Source organism: Pteronotus mesoamericanus, unplaced genomic scaffold, assembly GCF_021234165.1.
Source record: "Pteronotus mesoamericanus isolate MK-2021 breed Mesoamerican mustached bat unplaced genomic scaffold, CSHL_Meso_final scaffold_232, whole genome shotgun sequence".
Lineage (NCBI taxonomy): Eukaryota > Metazoa > Chordata > Mammalia > Chiroptera > Mormoopidae > Pteronotus > Pteronotus mesoamericanus.
This window is the reverse complement of record NW_026555311.1, coordinates 4988327-4999123: the sequence shown is the minus strand read 5'-3', so window position 1 is coordinate 4999123 and position 10797 is coordinate 4988327. Positions and strand designations below refer to the sequence as shown.

At 40.2% G+C, this 10797-nt stretch overlaps 1 protein-coding gene across 1 annotated transcript in view; it reads right to left on the bottom strand.

The window, feature by feature from the left end:
* Positions 1-383: 383 nt before the first annotated feature.
* Positions 384-10797, bottom strand: part of ELOVL6 (ELOVL fatty acid elongase 6) — a 133600-nt gene continuing 123186 nt past the window's right edge. Inside the window, exon 4 of the mRNA XM_054591620.1 lies at positions 384-5694. Within this exon, the coding sequence (XP_054447595.1) occupies positions 5270-5694 (425 nt within the window). The 3' untranslated portion in view covers positions 384-5269. The remainder of the gene's footprint in view (positions 5695-10797) is intronic.

The following is a 10797-nucleotide window of genomic DNA, read 5'->3' as shown; positions in this document are numbered from 1 at the left end:
GCTGAACTGAAAGTTCTGGAAAACAAAAACTGTGAAGTGTTAAACCCATGAGACACCAACAAAGGGCTAGTAATATTGGGGGTGACATCATTTTGGGGCTCTGTTCAAGAACTGAGCACCTTTAAGGATGCCTGTAATACTGAGCACATTGGTATCACATGTAGAATGACCTTTCTGGTGGTCTTCAGAGAGCCCTGGATGCCCCCTTTGAATTGCCTAGAACAGGAAATAAAAGAAACCAGAAACATGACTTGGTTTTAAATCAAAATTTATGATTTTATTTTTAATTTTAATATATCAGAAAAAATATTTCTTTTAATGTCATGAAGTAATAAGCACTTGAAAATAACAATTCCAACATTGCTATGATTTGCTCTGTGAGGCTTGTATGGGTGGGATTCTATCTGCACTCAGGCCCTGGGACCTCAAGAGGCTGAATCTTCCAGTGGTTTTCAAGCAACCTCCTGCCTGAACATGCCCAGAGGCAGGCGGACCTGCCTAACACTGGCATGCCTGGGCAGTGCTACCAGGCTGCTCCTGGAGCCTTCTTGATTTCGGTCCACTGGAAGAAAAAGGTCTCAAGTGCCGTCAAGCATTGGGAAAATAACAGTGTTTAAAAACCAGCATGAGTCAGGAACTCCCCAATCCTGACCTAAATGGGTTGCAAATATGGCTTGGCCCTGACTGATGCAACGTTTCTTTGATTTAACCGGATGCTTCAGTTTACTACAACATAGTTTTCGGTTTGGCTTTCCAGTGAAGTGTATCTGATTGCAGATTTTTGCCTGCCCTGGGCCCACACGCAGTGTGCTCCCATTGTCTGTCTCTTTAATGCTAGAACTTGTTTCACTTTTTTAAAAAGTGTAATTCGGGATTCAGGGAAGCCTGGGAATTATTCCCCGCCCCCCTCCCCCCTTCTGTGAGCCCTGAATTTTGTGTCTGAGAATGAAGAAAGTAACTTGATGCAGCAGGCTTCTGAGTCTTCTCCCATGCTCTGCACAGGTGTGCTTCCCTGGCCTCTTTAGCTGCGGGTTCTGACATTGGCTCTAGAATGTTTCCAAGAGGGAGTGTCAAAACCGACCTTCGAGAAAATGGTATACCTGCACTAACACTTGCTTGGCCGAAGTATCGGGCATCAGCATGCAGAGGCTCCTGAACACTGGAAAACTGGGACCTAACACTCCCTACTGATTGTCGCCACAAAATAGAGTATAGTCGATGCTTTGTCAGCTCTCACTTTGCGGTGGTGTATTCTCAGCAAAATCTCTTCTTGATGGTAATGGGTCTGAGGCACAGAGAATCAGGTCTTGTATATAAATATAAAAGGGACAGGAGAAGGAGAACAACTTTAACAAGTCACAGGAGACGATGACTCACAGTTCGAACATAGGCCCCACTATCATCCCGAACTCGTAACAAAATATTTATTATCAAAAACAAAAAGAATGGGCTACCAGAAAGCTCTGGGCTTTCATCATGAGATTCTCAAAAACAATTGGACTTTTTGGAATGGAAACTTTTTCAGGGAAATAAGTATCTGAAAGAGACAGACATGGACCATGCACATACAACTCAAAGCACTGAACTCTGGGAGGCAAAGCCTATTTGCTTTTCACTCTCCTAACAACTCTCTTGCATCAGCATGTTGCCAATCCAACAACCATGTTAAAGAATCATTAACTAAACTGGAAAAAGCCCAGGTGTGTGGGAGCTGACTCAGTCGTGTGACACACAGTCACTGCAGAGAGGCTGTTCTACCACAATAAAGAAAAGAGAGTAACCTGAGCATGTTGTCTCTCCCAGGTAATTCAGCAGTCTGGGAATGAGACCAGACTTCTGGAATATGCTACTCCAGTGTAATTGACTTCAGGCGATTTGTTACTCTGTGACAGGTTTTATCTCCTCACGAAGTTACCTCATCTGATTTTTAAATTCTGTGGGTCTCTTTCCTAGAAGTGCTCTTCCATTTAATTCTATTAAAACCCCACTTAAATGAAGTTTTTGACTCAGTACAGAGCTACATTTGCAGAGAGGTGATGTGACAGAGATGTAATCAGTCCTTTTCACCCCCTTCACCGATATGTTCTATGTACTGTCCTTTTCCTAATTTTTGCAAAGGAGTGTGATTAGAAGGATGAGAATAAATTACCTGGAATAATAACCTCAATATATGATTCATTTGGTACTTTTGGTCTGGCACTGGATATAAATAGTATAGTAGTCGCTTTTCTCACTAGTAAAGCTAGAAGGTCTAGATGAAACCTCCTCCTCTGTGAAGAGCATTTCTCTTTAGAATGCTTTTCATTGCAAACTCACAGGCTTGGGTTGATACTCAGACCTAGTGTATCAAATTGCATGTACTTATATGTGAAATGAAGAATTTGTTTTTTTTCAATGCAGGAATGTTTTCACCATATTATAACTGGAATGCAGTGAAAAAATCTTCACTATAAAGATAATTGATTGCAGCATAGTGGGGCAGCTATAAAAACTTGCCTGCCCAAATTTTTCTGGAATGTTAACTGACAGCAGAATTGTCTATGTGGCAGTCAATTCTCTGGTAGGTTTCAGATTCGCCATGGGCTCACCATAGAGCCTCCTATCTTGATGTAATTAAGCAGTTAAGCTGAGATGTTGAAAACATTGTACTGAGCCTGTAATACCAGAATTTTTTTTTAATGTGTGTTTTTCTCCTCCCATGATAAACATTGGAAATGCCTTTAGATATATTTAGCTAATTTTAAAACTATTTATTAGACATTCAACCTGTAAACACAAATTCTAAATTATGTGACAAGTGGACACAAGTATGAACCTACATCAAAATGAAGGTGATTGGGAATCACCTAGAGCCTATTTCAGGTTTATGCTCACCTCCTTTTTCTCTCCTGCATTAACAGATCAATGATAAGTCAATGGATTAAATAATTAAATCAAGTCAACCAGATGAGCTCTAACTGGTCCTTCAATTAAACTTAATTCAGCTGTTATTTGACCTTTTCCTCAGTTTAATTATTCTGCTTATTTTGTCATAAGAAAAAAAAAAGCTTATTGCACAGTATCATGTATTTTCAAAGCTCAAAATAACATTATTTGCATCATAAGGGTCTATTTGTTGCTACAGCAGGACCTATCTTTTGAGCTCATGTCAGCCTTTGCCCTAATAATAATACATTCCTCCATCAATTGTTTCTCATCAATGAACCAAGGTCGAGACATCATAGACTGTTCACAATAACTTAACACAGATGTAACAGCTTCCCTCCCTGCGTACACCCTGCCCCCCACCCTGGCCTATCAGTCATGACTGGGTTTGCATGGATTCTTTGTTCACTGTTCAAACCATTCACACAGAATGGAATAAAACTTTATTCTTTTAAATTCCACACATAAACGAGATGCTGAGAAAGCCCTTGTCATCTCTGACAGAGAAGAACAGCTCTGTTTCATGAATGACAGCACAATTAAAGCTAAAATAATATAAAAATAATTTGAAAAAAATCCCTTTTACTGTACACTCTCAAATAAAGCAAGAAAGATAAACAACAATTTCTTTTCTGTTAGAAAGTGTGTTCCTATTCATTTGGGCTTTGAAGTTCAGTGCACCCCACATCTTTGTGCATACATGTGTGGCTATACGTGTATAATCTACGCAGTGTAGCAGCCCCTAATCTTTTCAGCTAGTTTGTCTAATCATTAAGCTACTTAACCAATTAGAATACTATTATATCACATTGAACAACTTTACATAATTGTTTCTTTGAAATACTAGGAATGTTTACACATTTGGCTTGTAAAGGACTGAAATATTACCAATAATATATTAACTAGCTTTTTCCTTTAAAGAATATGGCTCTTAATAAACTGATTTGCTGAGTTCCAGAGTGAAAATCCCTTTTAAAAAATTTCTGAAGCTGACTTGAAGCAGGTAAGATGTCTTCTGATTTGGCCAAATATGACGTGTATTTTGTAACACTTAAAATTTGAAGGATAAGTCTATAGGGGGCCCTTTGTTGTCGTCAACTGTTCCAGTCAAACTTCCCATGAAGCATTTGTTGAAGTAAGTCCACTTGACCAGCAGAGGGCACTTTACACACCTCTACACTGCTTATGAAGCAAATGCAGATGATGCAGAAACACAGTGTTCACCCAGTATCAGGAAGAGCCCTGCAGATTTCTTTTTGAAATTCACAAAAATAGAGAAGATATGAACCGTACCACAGCTTTTCATGTGGAAACTTATGACTGTGTGAAGTCAAATAGGAAGGGGTATACATTGTATAGATCTTCAGCTCATTTCCCTGCTTTTTCCCCCCTTTCTCAGCTCAAGAATGGTATTGGGTGGAACCTTTTTACATGTACTACAGAATCCATTTTCAAATCATTTGGTTGAGTTTCACCTTTTCTACCCCATATTTACTCTTTTCAAAAGCCTGGGGCACCTGAACCAAAGATAATGCTTCATATCTAAGACTAGAAACTACGAATAAAATGATCACAAATGCTCTGAGATGGAGCTGCTCCTTCCAGCACTGAGCTGCATTGTTTCCATCCTACCAGGAAAAACCTGGGAAAAATACTGTGCCCCCTTTGGTTTTGGCAAACTCACCAGCCTGAGGCTGTGCTGTTAAAGAGAAAAACACCAGTTGAAATATACTTGTTTACATCTATTTTCATAAGAGGTGGTCCAGATATCTTTCCTCATGGGGACTACAACTATTAACCTTTCTTAAAAATGCTTTAAGTTTTGCAAAAGGATTAATGTTCTAGATATACACCCTGTGTCTCTTCCATTTTTATCTATTCTATTGGCTCCAGTTTAGTGTCAAAAAGATTAGAAAGGACTGTGTGTGCATGTGCTTGCACAGTTTTTTTTTTCTTTTTTAAGTAAACTTCTTTCATCCTTAGAGAAATATAACACTTAGTAAATACTTTTCATAGTGTTAACAACCTGTTTGTCTTCGATTTCTCTCTCTCTGCCTCTGGCTCACTTTTGTTCTCATTTGTCTTAACGTTGACAGATAAAGAGGGAATGGGGTCTTCTAGCAGCCGTCCTTCGAGATAGAGGTGCACTCAGTGAGTCCTCACCCAAAAAGGATCATAAACTTACTGGGTTACATCAACCTAATTATCCCTAAGCTGCCTTGGGTTTTGTGTTTGCTCATGTGTTTTGTTTTAGCTGCACCATATGTGATTCCTTGTGCCATTTACTTTTGTCTATGATTTTTCTTGATGACCCTGAGCTATGGCTTCCTCCTCAGTTCCAACACTATTCCGCCTTCGTGGTTTTCCTCATCTTGCCGATGTAGGCCTCAAAGAAGAAGTGGCAGAAGAGCACAAGGTAGCTGAGGTACATGAGGGAGGACCAGAAGACGTTCTGAAAGTGGGAGTGACACTGGTCATGCTGCATCCAGTAGAAGACCAGGTAGTTAATGACACAGCCCATCAGCATCTGAGTGATCTGGGACAAGGTGATGAACATGGCAAACTTCCGGGAGACTCGGAAACCCGCTGCTCGCAAGGCATAGTAAGAGTACATCACGGCGTGCACGCCATAGTTCATGGTCATGAACCAGCCACCCCCGGCAACCATGTCCTTGTAGGAGTACCAAGAGTACAGGAGCACAGTGATGTGGTGGTACCAGTGCAGGAAGATCAGCTTCTGCTTCCTCAGAATAATGAATATTGTATCTCCTGAAAGACAAATTAGGGAAAGAATGGACATGAGGCCCTGGACCATGACATAATGGTCTTTTATATTTTGCATGAAAAGTAGGTATCCTGACTAGCCCTTGAGTGAGGTGGACTGGGTTAGAACCCTGGACTGATATTTATTGCCTCTGTGACATTGGGCAGGCTATTTATTCTCACTATTCTCCAGTCTTCTCATCTGTAAAATGGGGATATTAATAGTAGCTTGGAAACGTCCTGAGGATTAAATAGAATTATCATTATTAATAGACCTCTTAGCACATGGTAAGAACTCAACAAACATTACTTTCAGAAAGGTGTTTTGCACAAAATCTTACTGATTTTTGATCTGGAAAGGACATTAATAACAATGTTGCCTGATTTCCACCTCCATCATACATTTTTAGGGTGAGGTGACTTGTCTCAGATCAGTCATCGATCAGGAGAAAGAGGTTAGAGTTGAAGTGCCCCCACAATGTTCTTCGGCCCCTCTGGAGCGGTAAACTGTTTTTCTTTGGTACATGACAAAGGGACCCCTTAAAAACGTATCTTTATAAGCTTCCTGTAAAATGTGACACGTTGACATATGGCAGTTAGGAAAGTAAAATCGAAGCAAAAGGCAAAAACAGAAAAGGAAAACAAAGGTATCTCCTACATATTTGCTGAAGAGGAAATAGGAATGTTTTATTAAACCAATTAATCAAGTGATAAAAAACCGAGATTGACATACAGCTTTATGGAGTCAACTTTGAAATAGCTCTCCAGAGCTATCACATATTTTACAGACATTATCCCCTTGAAGAAAAAGACCGCTGTGTCTAGGGTAAGGCATTTGTATTATAGAAGCTGGAATTATGCTCAGGTAGACAGGTGCTATGTATCTGCAATGATTCTGAGAAGTCTAGAAATCCTGAAGGAAAAAAAAAACCTGTAGAGCACGTGTAAAAAATGGATAAAGAACAAATACACCCAATTCCATGAACAAGTACAAAAAAAAAGGGGAAGAGATGTTGGTATGTGAGACAGAAAGAGGTTCATGCAAGGAAATGCTTGATTCTCTTTCCTAGCTCTATGGTTCTCAGGTACAGTGAAACCAACATCTCTCATGAGCTTTGGTGAATGAGCTCAAACTTGACTTCTCTTTCTGTAACAAAGGGAATTAGGTGGTCTCTCTTCTTACTATGAAATTTAATGAAGCACAAAGAAAATTAGTGCTTATCCTTGTCCTATTCCTCATATTTCAAGGGTGCCCTAAAACATTTGGCACAAGAGAAGGTCAAAGAATGCTGGACCTTGGAAAGATGGTTGTGGCTGGAATAAAACAGGTGATGCCCCATTCCATTCAGTAGTAGATATTAGCTTATTTCCCTACCAAATTGTTAAATATTATTACTTCATATTTGTTTAGAACAGAAAAGTTGCCACCTGAACCTGTTATAAAATGTTCTTTGAAGTCCTCTTCCCTCTTGTGAGATACCTGACATAGTATGTCTATAAATAAATATAAGGCTGATAATGACCAATGGTGATGGTTAACTCTCACTAGCATACTTAAGGGATAAAACTAGTGTTAGGAGGCCTGGGTCTACTTCTTAAGTGTTCAACTGTGCCACTCTGTGTGCCTGTTAAAGATCTACTATTTCTGTGTAATTACTACTCTGGCCTCTCTTTCCTCTGTGGATGACCATGTGGAACAATAATTCCAGCCCACCTTTGTTCTCAATGGAAAGAAGTCCAAGGACTTGTATGTTAAAAACAAATTTATCCCCCCACAATATCCAAACACACTGTAATGACAATTATTTGCCATCAAGTAATGAGCATTTCATCCTTTTGAAGTCTTATAGACTTAATTTTAACTTGATCATCACTTTTATATTAAAACTTTATGGTATAGATTCCACTGAGAGGGGAATAGCAGGAGACAAAAGACAAGAGACCATGTTAAGATGGCTGAAAGTGAATGAAAAGTGGAACCTATAATTCTGAGATTGTAAATTGTTTTGTGTCTTTCCTGTCTGAGTTGGTGAGTTGGGGAGGGGGTCTTCGGCTTGATCTGGGACACACTTGGTGTTTCCATTTACTATGGGAAGGCGGGGGTGAAGGACAGACATGTCATGAGACCCTCGAAATAAATTAATTTGAATTCACTTAAGAATCTTTTTTCAGAACAGATATGTAAGATAAAGATGAGTATCTTTCAATAAGAGCCCTGGAACCTCTCAGGACTACCACTCTATTGCCCTCTCAAAGTTACTGTCCCCACGAAGGCCACTGACCCAGATAATGAGAGCTTCCCCGGGGTGAGGGGAAACTGGGGGCTCCGGAGGGGCTCCGGAGGGGCTCCCTGAGACCTCCATGGTTCTTTTGACAGGGCAGCTGAGATGCAACAGTCACACCACTCTGGCAGTTACAATGTTTTTCCCGTCTGGGAAACTACATACTATCATATTTGATTTGTCACAAGTCATAGTATTTATAGGCTTGCCAAAAGCTACATGTCCTGGAAATGCAAATTAATAATAGGGGCTCTGTATGTGATATTGGGCAACTAATCTTTCTCTGCCAAAGGCCCGGTTGGCCTTATGGAGAGGACCCTGGCTCAGTGTAAAATATATGGGACTTCTGATGCCTGGACCTTTCAGCCACATCACTTAGGTTAGCCACTCATGGTTTATGTTCTCTTTACCACGCAGTCTCTCTAACCTACGGTTCAGCTATTTTCAGTCAAGAGCCAGCCAGCCTGCAGGTAGGGCATGAAATTTTTATACCCAAGTGTCCCTTCAGCATTTGGAAATCCCCGGGGAGCGCGCCGCCACCGGAGTCACTCCATGTGTGGTTGTCACGGAATTCTGTGTTGCTCTTCACAGACTTAGCTGGAGCTCTGCTGAGTCAGAGTTTCAAAAACAAAGACAAGCTCGGCTGAGCAAGGACTTAGACTCAGAGCAGATGTTTCCGAGTTTTAACAAAACCAAACCTCAGCAGGTTTTAATGTAATTCAAACAGTGGGCGCCCCAGGATTCTGGCACACGAGTCAAGTTGGTGGCTGTCTTCCTCTCACTTGTTCTAGTAGACTGTCACCCTGTAGTAATTCACTGAAATGAGCTCACCGATTCCTGCTGAAATAGAATGCCCGCCTTGCTCTTAAGAGCTTAGTGAAGGGGCCGTGGGGAGAAAGCGTTTAATGGTTAGGGAGTTTCAGCGGGGGGAGGTGACAAAGCGCTGGACGAGGATAGTGGTGATGATGGTACAACAACGCCAATGCCCTCCCTGCTGTAGCCCCTGTGCACTTAGCAATGGTAAGTGTTATGCATGCTTTGCCAAAAAGCATTTAGTGAAGACTGTAGGCATGGAGGTTTTGGGGGGATTATAGAATTTCAGTATTGAACACGGAAGAATCGTTCTTTTCCTCTCACAAGAACTTTCCTTTCTGGTGTGCATAGAGGAACCCAGAATCTTAGAGTATTAAAAAACAGAACACGGGACCTAAATTAAGAAAAGTTCTAAATAATCCAAATGGATAAATCTTTTTTAATTAAATAGTAGTGGCAAGGTTTTCTAAGAGCAAAAAACTGGGAAGGAATTTAACTTCCAAAACAAATACATTTACTAAACAAGGGCTGGGGCCAGTTGCCTCCAAGATGCTGCATTAGAACTGGTTTTTGGATTTGTTTTGGTTTGGCACTTTACTTTGGGAAGGCCATTATCAGCTGAGCCCTAGAATACTAGAAAGAAAATAAGTCATATTTTAAAACTGAAGAAAGGGTACTCAGACCATGGAAATATCTGTATAATGGATGTGAAACTACAAGAAGGATTTGTGTCACTAACTAGCCTCACTCTTCAGCCCATTGTCAAGACTTCAGTCCCATATTTTAATGGTGAGGGAGTGGATTCTTTGATATCCAACCAACAAACTACTGTGGTAAGTGCGGATTCAACAGGAAAGGGGTTATCAGGCCAATGGAACAAGCAACTGGAGTCCGGCTCCTTCTGGGCTTAAGAGGGAAGACCCCATGTTCAATGATAATGTCTGCACTGGGGTGAGGCACTTTTGGGCCTAGATTAAATCGATACAGGGTGATTAATTGGCATCATCAGGACCAACACTCTGACAAGACAGAAGATGAGAGCATGAATACCTTTGAGGCTGCACTGATAGACTAGGAATCTTAACTCTGTCCACCACCTTAAAACTTTGGTTTCAGTCTGGAACAGAAGTCATGAGGGTGGGCCCATGGGTCTAGTCATGTCTTTGAAGGAAACTGATTCATTTGGAATGCTTGCAGAGGCTCTTCAATAGATTATTCCTTCAAAAGGTAGAAAGAACTGTTTTTATTCTTCAGTCCCTCAAATACAAGTGGAGAAAACACAGAACACGGATAAGCTGCCCTTGCAGCATAAAGATACTTCTAGAAACAAAGACTGAGGCTGCTCCTTCGCAATTTGAGGCTTAAGAGCCAGATGCACTGAGGCACCATTTCTCATTAAAAAAAAAAAAATTCATTGAGGGTAGTAAGGTGTAAATTATAAACGTGTTCAGGAATTGCGCGCGCGCGTGTGTGTGTGTGAGGGTTACATGTATGTACTGCATTCATACATTGGCTGTTAGTTCTTTATCAAAAATGGTAGGAGAATTAATACGGATACTTACTATACTGCATAAATTAAAAGTCAGTGGGATATAATATTACTAGTGTATAAATTTATTTTTAAAGAAAAAACCACCACAAAACCCTATAGGTACAGAAGACATGCTCATGTTCTCAGACCAACTTCAGTGTGGCCACATGATCTAACTCAGAAACTCTTAATCTAATTAAAAAAAGAATCACTATGAAAGAAATACATCTGGCCAGATAATCTTTTGTTTTATCTACAAATGAAAACAAAAAATTAAAATATTCTCATAGATTTTTGAAATTCCTGAAAATAAAGCTGCAGAATTTCAGGCATTGTCTATAGCTCCAATTTTGAAAAACACTTCTCTAGCCTACGATTTTGCAACAATTCAAATAAAAAAAAAAAAAAGCCACTCTATTCTAGCCCCTATTACATGCCTAACCTCTAGCAGGTGCTTAATATAAATTTATTGAATGAATGAAT